At 38.4% G+C, this 20,177-nt stretch overlaps 1 protein-coding gene across 10 annotated transcripts in view; it reads right to left on the bottom strand.

The window, feature by feature from the left end:
* The window catches only part of MCF2L (MCF.2 cell line derived transforming sequence like), a 159,209-nt gene that overhangs the window by 23,468 nt on the left and 115,564 nt on the right, over positions 1–20,177 (bottom strand). For all 10 annotated transcript variants that reach the window (XM_027640237.1, XM_027640265.1, XM_027640287.1 and 7 more), the window contains 8 exons: positions 15,229–15,319; positions 6,404–6,523; positions 5,482–5,598; positions 4,823–4,972; positions 4,028–4,152; positions 2,205–2,319; positions 1,132–1,251; positions 72–263 (listed from right to left, as the gene is read on the bottom strand). In XM_027640237.1, coding sequence (XP_027496038.1) covers positions 72–263; positions 1,132–1,251; positions 2,205–2,319; positions 4,028–4,152; positions 4,823–4,972; positions 5,482–5,598; positions 6,404–6,523; positions 15,229–15,319 — 1,030 coding nt within the window. The remainder of the gene's footprint in view (positions 1–71; positions 264–1,131; positions 1,252–2,204; positions 2,320–4,027; positions 4,153–4,822; positions 4,973–5,481; positions 5,599–6,403; positions 6,524–15,228; positions 15,320–20,177) is intronic.

Here is a 20,177-nt window from a genome sequence, read left to right as displayed (position 1 = left end):
CCATTATGACAACTGGTTGACTGAGGTTTCAGTAAACAAAATGAGATTCAACTGTTCCATTCAAAATTTACCTTCTCTAGTAAGTCATGCAGTTCCAGAGATTTGTTAAGATGATTCCTCCTCCGTTCTGTCTCAGTAGTGAAGGCATCACAGAGATGATGAAGTTCAGTGCATTTTGGAATAATGGAGTCCACAGCATAATGATTGTTTTGAATAAAAGCATCACCCTCTGAGGCTAGCAGTCTGGCTTTTGCTACAGTTTCCTAAGAAAGCAAGCACTGATTTAGGTAAATCTTTCCTTGTATCAAGATCAGTGAAAAAAATTTCAATATTATTTTTATGCAGTAAAATACTCATACTGATAAAGAATACATCTTTAGTTAACAGGTGCCTTGATTAAGAAATTAAAGTGATTTCCTGTTTTTCCAGATGCCCAAGAACTTTTATGCCTTCTTCCTTTCTGTACCAGAGTACTTCAGAAACATTAATAAGTTTAATCATATTCCTCCCTGTGAAGTAAACACTGTTGTCTTCCTATGCCTTATTCAGCAGCATCCTGTGTGTATATGTATGCAATCTGGGGTACAGCAGCAATCTGAACACAAATTAAAAAATATCTATCTCAGCCTTAAGAACAACGACCTCACCTAGAGAGCAGTATATTTCACTGTGAAGCACAGATCAGAAAAAGGTTCCCTTTCTACATTGTTCAGAGCGCATGTTTCTGTTGACCATCTTTTAACATACTGTACATTCAATACACAGCTTTCTAATTTCTAAGATTTAATGAAACAAGTGGCTTTAATAGGAATCGAAGTGGCCCCTCGATCACTAAGTGCAAAACTTGGCTATGGAGACAACTTATGCAATTCTTCAGTGAAGCAATCACACTTTGCAACTGGTTACTCTGCTCTTCATTGAGGGATGCCCTAGAATTAGTCTCAGATGTAGTCTCAGCTCTAATGGCTAAAGACATTACTCCAAATTCCTTCTGCACGTTACTTGAGACACTGATTATGCCCTGTTGTCAGCTTAAGCTCTGCTCATAAGACATACTCAATAACCAAATACCATTCCTTTCTGCACATGCTTTGTCATAGTAGAAATTAAGGAGACTTGCAGAGTTCTTACACATGATTTTTCTTCAAAGTTGGCAAGATCTTTCAAAATATGTTCCACATGTGATCTGCTGTTTCCTACATCTGTGAAAGCAGATAGTCTCTCAGACACAATATCCAAAGCTGCTTTGACCTGAAATGAGACACAGCTATGTATGAATGAAAAGGGTTGCACCTCTCTGGCGACCCATCAGTTGAGAGCAGCTATTTACAGTCAGGTGACTCAAATTATGCAGTTACCGGGGCACAGAGACAAATCACTTTTTTTGTCAGCCTACTTTTACCCCCAATTCTAAATGAAAACAAATACAAAGAAAAGGCATTGAAGTAATCCTGTTTCCTGGTACTGAAAAAAAAATGCAGGAAAACTAATGGAACTCAGGAAACATTTATGATCTTGCTTTCACCAGATGACAATGATACAAAGCAAAAATTAATGTCCCCAGCAAAACATGAGGCAGAGGTCCCCACCCTAGCAATTGGTCGAGAGATAGACAGACACACACTTGCAACAGGGTTTCTGAGTGTTGCTCTCACGAAGACAGTGGCTGTGCTCTGAGATCAGCTACACCAGCATAAAGGGACTGTAGATGCCATCAAGCATGCGAGTTAAACAACGTGAGATCAGAAACTGGCTGTAAAAACTGTAGTTCAGTCTCCAGCCTCCACCCAGCTTCTAACAGTGTGGTTGCAAATTCCCACCCACAGTGTTGGAGACAGTTTTTATAAAATTTCAGCCTGAAGGTTTAGTTGAGTCTTGGTTCCACAACAGGGCCTATTGGCAAGATGAAAGCGTTGCAGCAGCATTTCATACTTCTGTGGTACAGAACAGGTTTCAAAGGGGTTTTTGAACACTTATACCCTGCTGGGTGCATGGAAAAAAGACTGCAGAAGGAAAGCTGTTATGTCTCTATAGGCAAGAATTCAAAGTGGTAAAGATAGCAGTATGTCAAGTAAGGACAAGTACAAGAAAAAGGTTGGAGAAAGCTTTCAAGCACACACAAGAACTGCAAAAACAACAAGAAGTATTTTCTTCTGAATCATTTCTATATTATCAAATATTGACTGCCACCAAGAAGTTCTCACCTCTCTGAAATTCTGTTCAAAATTCCGAAGGCGCAGACACTGCTCAAGTTTTTGCTGATGCTTAATCCAAAACTCATCAAAGGCAGTTTCCGTTTCATGTAATTGAGCCAATAGTCTTAAAAAAAAAAAAAGACAAAAAACAAAACAAAACACAAAAAAACCCCGCTGTAAGAATGATGGGTACAACCTTCGAGGGACAATGCAATCTTCCACAGTAAACAAACAGTCTCCCCAAAGCAATATTTTCCAGATCAAATAAACTGGATACAGGAAACATTTTAGTATTGCACAGAATCGTTTCCTAGAATAACAACTGATGTAAAACCGAAACCCAACACAAACATTAAGTTGTGAAAAATGGGCAAGTGTGACTTGAAGCACCTCAGCTCTGGCCTGGGGGCAAAGGGAGTTGGGTCTAATACACATAAATAAAACATGCAAATGTGTGTGGACTAGGACCCAGAGGAACCCAAGCCTTAGGCTGTAAGGAAAAATTAAAGTAAAAATTTGTACTGCTGTGACCAGCCAGCTGCCCTTACATTTCATTCCTTGAAGCAAAGCTCACAATAAACCTGAAGGTCATTGCTCCTTCTCTTCCAAGCAGTTACTACTTAAATATCACAGGCAAGCGTACAGCAGTACCACAATGAAAAAAGCCTTCTTCAGTTATATTTCTATATACTTTTACTTTTTAACTTAACTTCTAATATTGCATTTGACAGTATGATAACCTATGGACTTTCTACAGTGAACTTTGCTGTACTTAGTCTACATCCAGGGAAGGCTACACATCAGAATTTTAATGAGCTTTTGTCTTCAGTAGCACAGAAACAAACTCTGAATTTAAAAGTTAAAACTGATTAGAAAAAAGGCAGGGACACATGCAGAGTTTGTTCCAGTTTCCGTCAGATATTGTATTGAATAGGAATGTTACGGATAAATTAGTAACCCCCGCCCCCATTGTCCTTGGATAGCTGATAGCAACAGTGACCAAAAAAACTGAATTCTGCCAAGCTTTGTGGATTGCAATGGACAGTTATTTGGAAAGAAAAGTCACCCTGAGTGTAACAGAAACACAGAATGACAGATAAAAAAAGAATGCAGAATACTGCCTCAGGGAAATGAGCTATGCTTTCATAGCTTTCTGAAAATTTACGTCTGTCCTATGGTGATATAATGTCTAAAAACCTGGCAGTAATTTAAGGTGTGTGTTGGGGGGGTGTGACAGGTGGGAAGCAAAGGAAAACAATGTCTATTACTGACCAAAGGAAGCATATAGGAAAGTGGTGCATAGATTCTTCAAAGGTGGTGTACTCCCCAGTAGCCCTTTAAAGGCTACTAACAACATTGATAAATATCAGGTTTAAAGGAAAAAAAAACCCAAACCCTCCCACTTCAAAAGGACCTGATGAAAATGGACAAATCTACTGAAAATAATAGATATATTACTTCCATCCTCCCCTCCTGTCTTCCCTACAGGAGCAAAATTTCCTTTAGTCTCTAAACAAAGCATTGATGTTCTTTAAAATAAGGCAGAGCTGTTCAACTATATAGTCCAAATATGACAAAAGAGAAAAAAACCAGTGTTGTTTCGTTGGTACCAGAACTCCAACCCCATTTCCTTATAGCCAGGTGACCTAGTAGTGGATTACTTTGCTCAGGACAGATCTGACAAAAGATAAGTTGTTTCTGAAACATTTTATAATGTTCACATTGCAACATTTGCTTATTTGCAAAGCATGCATATGGAACTAAGTAAAAGAGCTGGGGAGGGGTAAAAAAATCCCAGAAAAGTAGCATGTTCAGTATTTCACACCTCTCACCTTTCTACCGTTGTTTGATTGTCTAGCTGATCTTGATTCAGTTTGTATTCAGGATTCTCAGTAACTGGTTTGGTAATACTTCCGAGGATATCATCTCCCTGTTCTACTGCTACCCTGATGTCCTCCTACAAAACAAAACAAAACCCCCACAAGCTGTAGTTGTGTGGTGTTGTTTTTTCAAGCAGAATTCATAAGGCACCAAACTGGAAGAAGGATTTTAACAGCAATAGAGCAAACACAGTTTGATTAAAAGTAGTGTTTGACAACAGACAGTAAATGATAAATGTCAGCTTTTTCTATGGTTACCGTCTTAAGATCCCAGTGTAACTGAGTTGAATTTTCACAGTAGATAGCCTTCTAGTGTCGCCTTAGGCTACAAATATCTAAAAAATTTTAGATGTACAGTTTTGAAACCACCAAATAGTTTTCATTTAAGCCTATTTGAAAGAACATTTGTTCGTGCTTCAAAAGGCCATATATTTTCATGTGCCTGCAAATACAATCAAATTTCCTGTTGCAAACAAAAGTACAAATTAAACACACCATACTTACAAAGAAATTATTGTTTCACATACAAATCATTATGCATTTGTACATACATAAACTTAGCCTCAAGAAATGTCATTTTTGAATGCAAAAAGGATTTTTAACATCAAATCAAGTAAGTTCAACAAGATTTCAGTGGTTGACATTGTTACTTTCTATTAACATGTCCCATATTTTCTATTTATGTTGCTAGCTATAACTTAAAACACAGTTTAACTATAAGACAGCGTCTTTACAAAAATTACATACCTTCATTTTGTCCTTTTTTTCTGTGTGTGTTGCAAGAAGGGAGCTGGTGGATTGCACATCATTTGGTAGTTCTGTTTCAGCCAGCTCAGTCCCAAAGGACTGAAGAATCTGAGCTGTTTGCTTAACCTTTTGGGCGAAACCTTCTATAGCCTTTTGGAATAAAAAGCATTAAAGATGTTTTGAGCTCATCACACACATATGCACAAACAAACACATACACACAAAATATAACTCTCAAAACAAACCCAAACAGATGAAAACAGAAGACTGAAAAATGGTCAAAGTATAATTTTGCAAGCAACAGATACCGTCACCATTAATTCCTTAATTGTATATTTTTCTTAGGCTTGTAACAGGTGTATCTTCTTCATATTTTTATAATCTGGAGTTATTTGACAACTTGAGCTTTTTCCTTCTTGTAGCAAAACCAATAAACCTCAACACAATAATACACTGTAGTTCCTTTGCTCCAAGTGTTCAGAAAACCACTCCCAAGTTATTACTCATATTATTTCTCTAAGATGACTAAGTACCATTGGGAACATCTTCTCACTCTGAGCAAGTCAACTTGCATCACTTGGAATCTGTTTTATAAATGACAGGGTATAAAACAGAAGGGTTCATTAAACTGAAAGGTTAAAACAAAACCTAAGACTTACAGTGCGACGGGACAGCCATCTGTTATGGCAGTAATCCAGGGTGCCACCAAGATCTTCTGTTAATTGTGTCTTATCAATGTAACCCTGCAGTTCTGATACTGAGCCCAGCATTATGATCTGCAGAAGGAGAGAAAAAAGTGAACGTGATCAGTGGTGACAAGTCCCTTGTTAAGGATACTAAGCCCCATCCTTCAGCCACTGAATACAGAAGTAAGTGATGGAACTATTTCCTTTGGGTATAGAAAAACAAACTTAACAGTTGTTTCAGTTGAAGTTGATGTAAATGTAAGTAACTGAATAGAAACATGAGCACCATGCATACTAGAAAAAAAGGTTTATGGTTTATACAACATAAATTACACTGCCAGTTTTTTTTAATCTTGATAAACCATACTTGGCTATTTTCTAAATGCAACATTCATTTCTTCCTAATTTTTCTTTGTTATCCTGGGTCTCCATGAGAGAACAATAGTGTCTACATGGATTTGGCATGTAAGGACTGATTCCCCACACTAAGTGAAAGACAGAGGAAAAGTACTTAAAGACTATCTTTCAGCCTTGAAATTTACATCTGATAAGCAGATAACTTTTGTATCATTAGCTCATAGTTTCAAAGTTTATTTTAAAATATAAATGCTGTAGCTTTGCAAACAAAAGTACAATCAGTGGGTTTACTGGCAATAAAACAACAAGCATTCATTGTATGTTTGCTCAAATGACAGAAACCATAGCATTTGTCTGTGGGAAATGCGTCTGCCTCAAAATTCATATATTCTTTCAAGAGTAAACCATCATGAATTAGCTAAAATTGCTAGAACTGCCTTTAAACGAGGCTTTTTGGTGGGTATTTTTGGTCCTTAATGGCTACATTAAGTACTTTTACAGATTCCTGGTAGTAAAGTGAAAACAGAGGATTACTTACAGGTACTTTCATTTTAAACTCATCTTTGCCGAATTTGAAAGCAATATCCGAGAGAGCTCGATGAAAAAATCCTGTTGGGCGCAGAACAAGGACCAGTTGCAGGTTTCCTGGGAAAGAAGCCTGCAAAGTAAGTTTAGTCTGTTATTTTCTGTGTCTCAGCTCCAGAAAATATTTTTGAGCAAGGAGAAGCCCCTGATAAACCACGAACCAACTGTATCAAAGGCCTCTCATAATGGGGTGACCAATCATATAGTTACATGACTAGTACAAAGAGCTTCATTCAAAAGACATTTACTTGTCTTTGGGAACAGGGACCTATTCTCTAGGAATCAATTTTTTTTCAGGGCTGGCTTGTACTGCTCTTCAGCTAAGATCACAACCTACCCAAGGAGGCTAATGAAATGAACAGCAGTGGATTAGTATTCTTTTAACAGCAGTACTTTCATGGGTACTTACTTCATCTTCTCTTTAATAGAAGGTGCCAAGAGAAACCTCTGTTATTGTCTGAACACCTAACAACATATTTCTAATTTGTGCATGTGCTACCTTGCCAGTTGCCTACACAACTTATTGCCACAGAGAGTGAATTTCTCAGGCAGTAGCTTAGAAGTAAGTTTTAATTTTGCAGACAAAAATAAAAATCAAGCATAACAGCTGTGTTTTTTTCATCATCTTCCCACTAGTAGTCAGATGGATCTTCCCCAGTTCGACAAGTGATAGAAGGAAAACACAGGAGAAGCAAAAAAAATAGCATTAATTTACTAAAAATCAACCTCTGCTATGGCAGAGGCGTGCATATTTGGCATTTAGCCATTCTTGAAAACATGCAAGTGTTCTCCTCTATTCAGTATTTCTACTGTAGGGAGGCACTGAGACTCACTAAAGAAATTATCATTATAATGATTATGTATGCAATTTTCTTCATTATACTGTTGGAAATTATTTCACATTTCTAGTAAACTGAGTCACTGAAGGAAAAATAAAAAAATAAAAAAGCCAACAAAAAAAGCCCCACTGACTGAAGGAGCTGTTATGCTATGCTGTTTCCATGCCTAGTGGAACTGTTAGTATCTGGAAGGTTGATGAGTGGCTTAAAACTAATTTTGAAATTTCCAAGGGTTCCAGGTACTTATCATTGCAAATGATAAACTTTTAAAGGGAAAAGTAGTTCAAAACTTTTCTGGAAAATTTCACAGATTCATTGTGTTTCCCCAGATATTCAGTATAAAACAAAGGTTTCAACTCGATTAGGTAACCTTAAAGGCTTGAGCTTCTCAATCTGTCTCCATTTCAGTGAAGTCCAAATTTTCTAGAAAGCATAGTAGCTCACTCCCAAAGAAGTCTGAGGGCTGGGAACAGAATCCAGGTAATTCTGAGTGCCCTCAGTAGCTCCTCATGCTTGAACTGTAAAGTTCATTAGAAAAGTACCCTGTTCACAAAAACTAGTTACTAACAAGTGAAATTAGTAGGCTAACTAACCCACAGTTATCAGAAGAAAAACTTTTTATAGAAAATTATTCACTGTATTCAGAAGAAAAAGAAAAGAGGATCCTTTTTTACCATTTTTTCTGAATTATCACACAAGGGACAATTGCAAATTTATTTAAGAAAATTATTTCACTCACACTAAGAGATATTACAAGGACAGAAAAAAGATTTTTTAATTAGATCTCCTCAGTAATCTTTTTAGAATGACAAATGTATAGTTTATTTATTTCACACACTTGACAGACATGTTAATTTATTTTGGGCCTGTAACAGCAGCGTTCAGAGTCTGAGTGAGCTGTTACTTTTCACCTCTAACTTCCAAAATGTAAAGTTTATTCAATGGCAATGCCAAAATCTCAGAAGAAAAAGCTCCAATAAGTAATATCTTTTAGATAACACATTTTGAAAAAAAATAAGGTGCCGTTTTGTGAGATATCCACCCCCAACATGTGACTTCCTGACATACTGTCTATGGCAGCAAATATTTGCAACCCCTTTAGCATCACTCAGAGTGCTGGGAAATGCCCAGCCTGCTAGCCTCAAGTTGGGAAGATACATTAGAAACACATAACAGCATAAAATTATGAAACAAAAAGACTCCAAGCAGTAAAAGGAAATTTAAGGTTACATGTATGAGTAATAAATTTCTTCAGTCTAATTTTAAATTCTCACTTTTACACATTGTGACTGTAGCCTAGATTTTTACTTGAGAATTTCAGAGGAAATGTGCTGAATGGGACCTGGGGCTGCTGGTGGACAGCAAGCTGAGCAGGAGTCAGCAGTGTGCCACTGTGGCAGACACGGCAAATCGGATCCCAGGCTGCATCCGCAGGGCTGTGACTGGCAGAGACAGAGACGTGATCATCGCACTCTACTCAGCCCTTGTCCAGCCACACCTGGAGTGTCCAGTTGTGGTACCCACAACTCAAGACAGACTGGAGAGAGTCCAGAGGAGAACTGTGAAGGTGATTCAAGGGTTGGAGAATCTGCCCAGTGAAGAAAGGTTGAAGGAATCAGGACTCTTCCCCCTGGAGATGAGTCAGGGGGTACCTCATTGCAGTATTGCAGCTGCTACTTAAAGGGTAGCTACACAGAGGGCAGAGGCTCCCTCTTCATCAGAAACCACGTGGAAATGACAAGAGCCAATGGATACAAGTTGTACTGGGAAAGGCTTCATCTCCATGTAAGAAATACATATTCTTTTTTACAGTGAAAACAATCATTCACTGGAACAAACTCCCCAGGGATGTGGTAGAACCCTTATCATTGGAGGTTTTGAAGATGCAACTGCACAGGGTTGCATCTAGATAATCTCATCAAGGCTCCCTTTCCCCATGAAAGGTTTTTCAAGGTCCACATCGTTTTTCAAGGTCCCTCTCAACCCAAGCTGTTATTCTGTGACTCTATAATATTTAGGCTATTACTGAAGCAAACAGTAGTACCCAAAAGCAATGTAATGGTAATTTTTTCTGAACTTTGTATTAGCTCTTATGAAATAGAGTTTGACTGCATGACAAAGAAAACAGACAGAGAATATACATGACAATTATTGTCCATCTCTGTGTGTCTACCCAAAATGATGATGTTGAAGTCAGTAGTCTTGTATCACTTGAATTCCCACTTGAGGTTTGTCAAAATTTCCCCCTCTCTCTGAAGAAGCTCAAATTCTAGATTACTCTAACTTTGTCTACAACAGCATCTTGTCTCCACTAGTCTGCCTCCTATTTAGTTTGGTTTGGGTTTTTCTTCCTTCAAAAAACCCTCAGGTCTTAGAAAATTATACCTCCTCTGCTTTTTGTTGCTAGGAGTCAAATCTGCAAATTGATCTTTGTGAAACAAACAAAAAAAAGGGAGGATTACTACAGCAAATAATGTTGAACCTGTGCCAACAGCATTTACAGTTTATCAAAGGTTCACAGAATCACAGAATATGCTGAGTTGGAAGGGACCCACAAGGATCATCGAGTCCAACTCTTAGGCCTGCACAGGACCATCCCCAGGAGTCACACCATGTGCCTGAGAGCATAATTCAAACACTTCTTGAACTCTGTCAGGCTTGGTGCTGTGACCAATTCCCTGGGGAGCCTGTTCCAGTGCCCAAGCACCCTCCAGGCATATCTGCACTGTCCAAATGCTACTATTTTTACTAACACTTTTTTTTCTAAAGCCCTGGTGACTTGAAGAGACAATACTATGATGTAAGAGATACTCCTTAAATGCCTGTGAACTTCATTGACCAGTCAATGTCACGCTGAACACGAGAACAAAACAAAACAAAAAACTGCTGTTCCAGTCCAGCAGCATATTTGTTTGAAGTCATTGTATGCTAAGCAGACAGAGTAAACAATGACTCCTCAATAATGCTGTGCCAAATGTTAAGCACCAAAAAATGGTCATGTATGTTTAGTAGTGCCATCAAATAAAGTGCCTTCAAGGACTGTTTCACTGAGGTCAATGAACTTCACTGTGACTTGAAGAAAGGTTTGTGCACTTGAAAACTGATTGGTTTTTTTTTCCCCTCAAAGTGTCTTTCTTTACTAGATTAACATCCACAGCTTCTCTGGGCAACCTGTTCCAATACCTCACTAATATTACAGTAAAGAATGTCTTCCTAACTTGCAACTTAAGTCTCTACTCATTCAGTTTAAAACCACTCCCTCTTGTTCTATCATTATCTGCCTGTGTAAAAAAATCACTCCTCCTCTTTTTCATAAGCCCCCTTTAAGTACCAAAAGGCTGCAATGAGGTCTCCCTGGAGCCTTCTGTTCTCCAGCTTAAAGAACACCAGTTCTCTCAGCCTGTTCTAATACAAGAACTCCAGACCTCTGATCATTTTCGTGGCCTCCTCTGGAACACAAGGTAGTTGCATATAATCCTAACTATCACATTTCTTCACAGAATATTAATGACAGGGGCTGTTTGTTCCACCACCCGTACTGACCCTGAAGTTAACCCAATTTTCAGAAATATCAGAACCATGTGAGCCACTAAAGAGCTAATGCTTGACTCAGTTTTAGCAGTTCTGTCTCAAAATACTTGGAACAACACTAATTTTCATTTTATGACCAGCTTCAATATACCCACATTACAAAACTCGGTGATGGTGTTTTTCCTTCTGCACTCACTAGCATGCCATAAGCCACAGCGCACTTCTTTCCAAAACACTTTTGTATATAAAGGAGCTAATAAATACTCTTTATTCCTGGCTATAATGAAGTCTCTTACACAGACTTCTTGTCAGAAAGAACCTTGAATTAAATCAACTCATAAAAGCAGCAGTTTGAAATCTAGTTTTAAAAGCACTGAACTGTTTTGCATTAGATCCGTGTTTAAAGCTTGTGACGTTATGATACTGTTTTCAGAGCTTAAGTGACTCACTTCTCTCTTTTTACATATTAGGAAAAAAATGTAATAAAAAGGAAAAATGGCTGACTATACAAGGATAACTGCAAAAGTACCTGCACCTGTAACAGGCTCAAAACATCCAAAGCAGTAAGACAAAACCATACTAATCTCAAGATAAATTTTTCATTTATCATTTACTGGACTCATTCATAACAATAGCCACAAAATTAATACAAATACTGTTCTAGCTTTATCACACTGCCAAGTTCTTGTTTTGAATTCAAGCAAAATGAGAAACATGACCAGAGGCTGAAGGAAGTTTCCCACTTTGCATGTCAAATCAATGATAAGACTCCAGACAGCCCAAAAATGGGACTGCCTCACTCCTGCAAAGTTTAGGCTGGTATTACAAAATCACAGAATCCATTAGGTTGGAAAAGACCTCCAAGATCAAGTCCAACCTAAACACTCTAGTCTCTCCATTGGCTTTTGGTCTCTTCCTACCAGCTACAGTCTTGGTCCATCTTCAAAGCAACTGTTGGGCTAAGCCTCTGTTACAGTGGTTGCATTTTGATTCACAAACAGCTGAGAAAAGCAGTGCTCTGGACAATGCAGTCCAAAACAGAAGTTATGAAATCTGCATGCAATGCATCCTTAGTTAAAGGTGGCAAATTACAAAGCAAAGTTCTTCTCCAGGACGCTGGACAAAACTCATCCCTTGACACACTTAGAAATGGTTGCAAAGTTTTGTAACTGGATAAAAATTCCTCACTACCACCCAAGTGACCTCCATACCAACTGCTTCCTTAAGAGCAGTTGCCCAGATGTATGTTATTCCTTAAGCATCAAGTTTAAGGAAGTTTATTTTCTCTGGACCTTCAATATGAGGCTGATGGATGGCTATGGTAAAACTTTTAATGATGTTGAGTGCAGTTTTTTGTTTGCCTAAAAGTATGAGTTCACACTTCAACCTTTCCCTCAGAATGGAGGAAGATGAGAGACAGAACAAGAGAATGTAAGGATTAGGTTTCATTTTTTTAATAAAATACACTGGAACTATGAAGAGAGCAGTGTGAAACCCTAGAACACAATGATTAGTACAGAGCCTTGCTCCTACAACTGCAGATTGAATAAATAATATCAGGACTTCACATGAAACAACATGAAACTTGGCTTTTGGAATCTCTACCAGGACTCCACCTCTCAGCCTGACCACCCTAGTAGGCCAGATTCTTCCTAGGCTAATAAGTTCACGTTAGCTAAATCAAGGGGAAAATAAAAAAATAAAATGTTGTTTGCAGTGTCTCTTAAGCCACAGAGTTTGCAGTCTTGCACTGGTTATGGACAACCTCCTGGGCCACCTACCCATTGCAACTTCATCAAGTAGAGTATATCAGAAGCAAAGCCTCCATGCCTGGGCATGTTCTTGCCACAATCTCTGTCACATCCCAGGAAAAGAGGGGCCATCTTTCAGCCCAGTGCCTATGGCTGTGCTTTCAGTCCCACTGTGACTGTTATGTGCTTGAGCAGCAGTCATCCTGGGCAAGCAGTGCAGTCACTGACCTTCCACTATGTCTGCAAAAATAGGTTTACCCTTGGCTTCACAGTCCTGACTACAGCAACCTTTAAGTATCTTGATGAAATACAGATTCAGTTCATCAATGCTCAGTGCTTACAAATGTACTTCCTACAGCTGTCAGAGTACTACTGACTGGCAGATGCTCCATCCACTCTATGTTGGCATTTACACATGCACTCTATGCTGGTATTTCTGATTTTACAAATCAAGAGGGTCAACTCCTTGGGATGATAAGAGAAAAATCAGGAAAGATGGCAGAAAGGACACTGTAGAAACTACAGCAAATAACACAACAGCCAAAACTCTTTTCTCAAATAACATGAGACATTTATCCTAACACACAACAATAAGCTTTAGCAATCAAAAAAAAAAAAAAAGAAGAGGCACTTTTTACAAGAACAGGGAGGGATAGGACAAGGGGGAATGGCTTCAAACTGAAAGGAGGTAGGTTTAAATTGGATATTAGGGAAAAAAAATATTTTTCCATCAATAGGACCTCATGACTTTGGCACAAAATACATGTCTTGTATATTTGGCTGTGGTTTTGTTTTTTTTAAGGAACACACAGCTGAAATGTATTAAATTTTATTTATTGCAAATCCTATAGTAAAGAAATGATGGACAAAAACAATTTTCACTATATCTTCTTTTGAAATAGGAAGATAAAATTTTCCAGTGTTCAGGGTTGATGTGACTATTGCTGAAGCCCAACAGGACTGCTACATACACCAATGGATGCAATTCAAAGCCAACACTGTTGTTGTTCAAAAAGAGAAGCAAATATAAAAAAATATCACGCCTCTAAGAGACGAGACTTCAGCTAGGAAGTATGATTTCTCTTTTAAATAAACCTCACAGAAGAATGAGGAAAGATGGAAAAAGCAAAATACTTCATCATCAACAGTACTGAAACCTGCAGTGTTCCCTGCACTTAACATCCTTCTCTGGGCAAATCCCTTAGGCACCAACACCATCACGACAATGACATATTCCTTATAACGGGGAATAGTTACTCAGGTTCTGCAAATAGTGCTTCTAAGCAAAATAACACACACTGGAGGAGTGTTTTCATAAATGTTATCATTACACTCTAAGCAATGTGTCTGTAGTTCTCCTTGACCCTTACAACCCCAATTATGCAAATAAAAAGACCATCATCTGTGCAATGCTTATCTGTCCCTGAAGAGAAACTACAGCACTGAGTTTTAAAAGAGATTCAAAACCTCTTGAGATATAGTCTTTTTTCTTTAATCATCTCAAATTATGCTGCTCTCAGTTTTCACTACTGGAATCTACTCATTGCTGCATCTCAAAATTTCAACATGAGCTGCAAAAGAAAATTTTGCTAATACTTAGTGTATTTGCAATATTGTAACATTCCTAACATACTTATTGTGTAAAAATTTGTACATTTGATATAATTTGTGTATTATGATATAATATTTGGGGATATTATATCATTATTTAGTAATTAACAATATGTCATATAGTGGGAGTAATGTACTACCTTTAAAGAAATACCTTTAAACTTATAATACAGAAAAAAGTTCTTTGGCCATAATGAGACTACACAAACACTTACTGTTTTGATTTGACTTTTATCTTATAGAGTCAACATTTTTCAGCAATTAAATATTAAAGAAAAGATGCTTACAGCTCTGTTTTTCAGCCTTTACTGGAAAGATTATTGATACTAACAATTCAAGCAAGGATAACAAGAAAAAAAACCAACCAGCCAACCAAACAAATAAAAACTAAAAAAGTAAACCAAAAGTAGGATAAGCACATGATAAACATGAATCTGTCCTTTCCTAGTTCTGTTAAAAAAAAAAAAAGCCTCTAATAAGCTTATTTTTCAGATTTTTAAAGCATTAATTAAAAGGGAGACTGCAAGTTAACAGCATGTGCTGTTGATTGATCATAGAGGGCACATGAGATTTTTGTGCTTACAATTAACCCTTGTTTTAAATCAAACATTACAAGATCGGTTTTTCACAAGTGGTAAACTTAACCAGGACCCTCACCCTCATCTCTTCCTAAAAGGGAAGCTCACTTGAATAGTGAGAAGTGGACCCAAAGCTCTATGGGACAGATGGGATGTCCATGCAAATATTAGTTCCCATCTGGGAGAGCTGCACACTGCACACATTCAAACTCACACACACACACGCTCTCCAAGTGCATACTGAGGAAGATGTACTGAGTTGCAGAGTGCATTAAAAGCACATTATAGATGCATGATGCTCGGTCCAGTCAGCCAGGATACAAAAAAACTACTGCTTACTTTTTGTATCATTTATTAGCTGACATTTTGTTGAATAAAAAACCAAAATACTTGCTGGTTTTCCACTTGTAAGAGGAAGGTTCAACACAGAAAAATCTTTCTAAGGAGTTAATTTTAAACAGTACTCACTGCTATCCGCAGTATGGAAGCTTTCACGGAGGTCCATTTGTCCTGTCTGCGATCTATGACAAGAATAAATCCAATTCCAGCATCTCGTAAACTAAGTTTGAAGGAAGAAAGGAGAAAAAGGGAAAGTTTAGTTGAAAATACAAATATAACTCCCAGTTCTCTCACTCAGAAAAGCAGTCAAAAAATTCCTTTAAAAAAAAGTAGCTTGACCTTTTTATGCAGAATCTTCATTAAATAAAGACATGCTATAAACCATTGCAAAGATGTTGCAGTTCCATATGAGCTTCACAGAGTTTCAAAATGTATTCAAATAATGAATTATTTCTCATGAAAGATAGTTTTACATTTCTTGTACAGGGATTATTTCAGAGAAAATAAACCCCTTCGATTCTCCACTGTTTTGGTGCTGATATAATCCCTTCCTCATGCTGTTTTCAGTATAATTTCAGGATCAAAATAAAGTTGTTTTTCTTTCACATCTGCTTTTCACCTTCTGTTTGAATTGTCTTCCTCCTCACTGATATTCAAAACTCCTTATAAACACAGGTCCTTCTATCATTCCATGATATTGCTCCATGCATCTGAAATTCTCATATGCTTCCAGGTTGCAAACTTCTTCCCAGGTGCGTTTTTACATTCACTGAAACAAGAAAACCTTACGGCATTTAAAAACCTCAAGTCACAGACGAGAACAGTGAGATCAGATGCGCTTCTCTGGAATGGAAACATCTGTGGGAGAGATTCTGCTCAAATCGTTGTGTACGGGTGACCTTTCTTTTTCGCCTGTGCTCAGCTGCATGTGCTACCGAGTCCTGATCAAGGGATATGCTCCTGTTTTGTAATTCCCCATCTAAGCCAATTGTGCAATGCCAGCAGCAGCCCTTGCCAGCCAATCGCAATCAAAATGGAAACAGCAGGCAAATACAAGGCAGACAGGCTCAGATTTATTGTTTCCTCACGTATTTGGTAATTTTTTAATGTATGTGCTATATTTTTAGTCCTGATAATAATTTATTACAAGGCCTGCTGTCTGCATGGAGTGACTTTTAGAAACATTGTGCATCTATTTGTCATGGTAATATGTTAAAAGGCAATAAAAAAATCAGCACAACAGAATGTCAGGATTCCTTATTCAAGATTGCTGAATCATGGAAACACCAGCTTTGCTTTATAAGATTATGTCAGGAGCATAATGATAAGAGGATGTTTAAGAGGATGAAGAACACGGGTACCCAGATGTGTCATCCTAAGCTATTCCTCAAAATGACAAATTTAAACATGACTCACAGTCTATTTCCTCTCTTTTACAAAATGCAGTATCTCTCGAATTTACAAACAAAATATTTAAGGGAAACATGAATAGTCATTAAAAATACACAGGAAGAAGCTATGCAGTCCTTTAAACATTGCAGAATATTAGAAACAACCCTCACTGCCCACATTCAGCACATGTTACTTAACTCTTGCCTCTGGGTTAGGACAACACTGATAAACAACATCTGAGCACTTGCCTTTTAAGCCTGAACAACCCTTGCAAACAAACAGGGCTTTATATTAGCAATATGCTTCCCACTACAGTAAATTTCCATGATTTACTAAAGCTTCCCCTCTTATTTATCTTCATTTAAAGAGCAAAAGGAGGAGAGAGATCTAGATTGATTTTAGCATCTTCCTGTTCCCATTTAAAGTTCCCACCATTTTAACCTTTAGTGACTGAGCAAAATAAAATTAAAATAGCAATCGTTTTCCACAATAATCACATAGCAAAACAAAATCCCTGGGTACATAGCCTTAATGTGGATGAATGGAGTTAAAAAGATGCTATAGCTGTTCCTATAGGAGTTCATGTGTAATCTGGAGTGTATTAAGACTCTTAAAGAGCTATTTTCTCTGCTAAGTAGAAGTTCTCAGGAGCCCTGAAATTTCTCCATACTTCCTCAGAGGAAGCATAATCTCAGAGTACCAAAATGCAACATCTGTATCATATTTTAAGAAACTACTGACATTTCTGTGAAACATGAATAAAATGAAAGCCTCTGACAGAGGCTTTCAATCAGATTTCTGTCCAGGAGCCCAGGATCAACTCAGCTGGGATCCCAGGGACAATCTAGATGGCAGCTCCACACAGTTAATCACCTGCCTCAACATCCGGCAATAAGCAGAACTTAATATCATTATCCTAGAAAAATAAAAAGACAAGGCTTACTTAAGTGGAAGAATTGACAAAGGAAAGTGCATCTCTAAGATAGCCCAAAAGATGTCTTTAGCCAACCTTCTTTTTCCACTGGATCAAATATGTTGTGTGGTTGCATGAATCAGTATGGGACTCCTTTCCAGGCTCAAACATAAAAGACAGGATTCCCCACTGCTGCCTAGATGAGAACCAGCAGCAAAGTCTTGAGCACCTGACTTCAAACCGTTAACACTCCATTAATATAGACCGCTAAAAAAAAATGTAAATGCTCTGTTACAAACAGATCAAGGTGGGAAAAATATTTGTCATCTTGACAACAGTGCCTTGTTGCAAAGGCCTGGCTATGGAAACCGGGATCCAGTTCCAGCAAGTTGTAGGCAGGAAGCAACAAACCAAACTAAGACATTGTGTACAACAAAGTTGAGAACATTATCAAGACAACAAAGTCACGTATTCAAGAAAAGCAAATATTCAAAACAGGTCTGTTTGCCAATGCACCCTTGCTCTACTGACCTCTCTTTGCTGCCACACACATACCTGCATATGGAGTTATGTGACAGTTTGCAAAATCCTCTTGTTCTTTTAGGGTATAGGATGAATGGTGCTCTGGTAACAAGCACATATTCAACTTTTGCTTTGGCTCCTGATTTAACTGTGAATGCCAGCTGTCCCTCTTCCCCTAAGCCAAATTTATTACATTTTATCCCGATACTGATTTCTCCCTTCCCCCAATGGGGATGAGAGGAATGCATTCTAGTCTCTGCTCTGTGTCTCAGCAAGAGCAGAGAGGTCTTGATCTTTTTTGACATGCAACTGTAAGCCTATGTAGGAAGGACTTGGAATTGGTTCATCCACTCATCACTGGTCATACTACTGCACCACAAAAGAGCAAGCATACAAGACATGGTGGTAGATTACCTTAGGAATGGTATTACCCACTCTGTCCACACAGCAGTTAGGTTTATGCTTGGGCATGCCACAAGCTTTGTGTGGACCAGCTCTTAAAAAAAGAAAAAATTAATCTCAAAATATACTGATTCTATATACAACTATATAGTTGTATATAGTGCAGAAAAAGACAAGCTGGAGCTCAAACAGGTTCAGCATATACAAGGAGACAGTCCAGTAGTAGAAGCATGCTCTGATGGGCACAGCCTGTCCTGCTCATCAAGCCTTGCTCCAGTTGCACTGTACCCATAAGCTTAGCCCACATCTTCTGATACCCCTGTATCACTCTCCAATAAACCTGTCAACACCAACCACATTTGTCTCTCCCATTCATCCCTTCAACCATTCTAATTCCTTGTTGCCTTGACCCAAGAACAGTTAAAAAAGTAATTTTATTTTTTTTTAAATACTGTCAGGTCAAATGATCAAATCAGTTCTCACCCCAGTCCTTCCTGAATATTGCAGTCCCTTCATGCTTCAATCTGAGTTTCCCGTACCCTGTGTCCCACTCAATCTTCCAGTATCTTCCCTTGGGTGAACAATTTGGTCAGCTGTGGTCCTGCCTATGGAGTCAGGCAGTTTGCCTGCACTGCCTGCTTGTCAACAGGCGATACTCACATTCCACCCAACAGCTTTACTGTTCTCAGCCCTGGCAGTCAGACCTGCCTTTGGAGCAGCTCATCCTGCAACCACAGAGAAGCCCCTGTTCAGCTGCGGGATGAAGCAGGACATTTTTGACAACTTGGGTAGTTACTGAGCATCTGTGGCCTGGGAGTTACGCAGATTTTTCTCAAGGTACTTCCTTGACACAAAGGCCATCATTCTTCTAAGTGTCAAGTCTGAGTCCTTGACCAAAGGAAGGAGACACTTGAGCTTCTCAAACAAAGTTCTTTTAATGTTTGAAAAGCAGGGTAGACTTGTTACCTGACATCTTAGGAACCACTCAGCTATTCTGGCTGAACTTTACACCAAAAACTCAGGTGGGACCTCACAAATGGAAAGAAAATTTGCCAGAGTTGTAAATGACTGCAAACCAACCCTAACAGTGAGAAACAGCAGAAAACTTTAACAGAAGCACCTGTGTATTAAGGTTTCTTAACATTTCCCTTACAGCCTCTGTTATCTTTAATGTATTAACTTGTATCCGGTGTACTTTCTGAAACATAATTTATATAAGCTTGTAATTAAAATTTAGTATTTCCTTCCTTTGTTTCCCTCCTAACACATGCAACAAAAAACCAAAAAAAAACAAACCCCAAAACAACCAACATAAAACCTCCCACTAAAACTGAAACGTCATGGGGTAAGCACTGTTCTTCTGTTTATTCAGCAGAACAAAGAACAGAACGTTTTTAGACAGGCAGAGAAACCATTCTTGCTCTGCAGGAAATGTGTCCAGCAAACTCACAAAGGCCAGGTCAGAAGGTAGAAAGCGGGGGAAGGGGAGCAGGGCCCCAGAGGACAGGAGAAAATGCATCAGAGGGTAGATTTTCTGCTCAGTCTCCTCTGTCCTGGGAAGCCAATATAAAACCATTTGGAGGAGATGACAGTGAGGTTGAAGTACCTGCCCAACAAGTACCAAGTTTTCCACTGTAGAGCAGGAACTGAATTTTCCACTTAGTGACTTCTCAGCTTTAGATTATGGGGACATCCCCCTCTTTGTCTTGTTTGCAAGACGTATGAGCTCATACACCTGGGGGAAAGGGTGGGAAAGCTTATAGTACATAGGACTGTGGAATGAAACTTCCCTCTGGGGTATGTGGAAGCAATTACATAAATACCATGTGAAAGTTCCTTGCATTTCTCC

Source organism: Corapipo altera, unplaced genomic scaffold, assembly GCF_003945725.1.
Source record: "Corapipo altera isolate COAL_440 unplaced genomic scaffold, ASM394572v1 0, whole genome shotgun sequence".
NCBI lineage: Eukaryota > Metazoa > Chordata > Aves > Passeriformes > Pipridae > Corapipo > Corapipo altera.
This window is presented reverse-complemented; position numbering and strand designations above follow the sequence as displayed.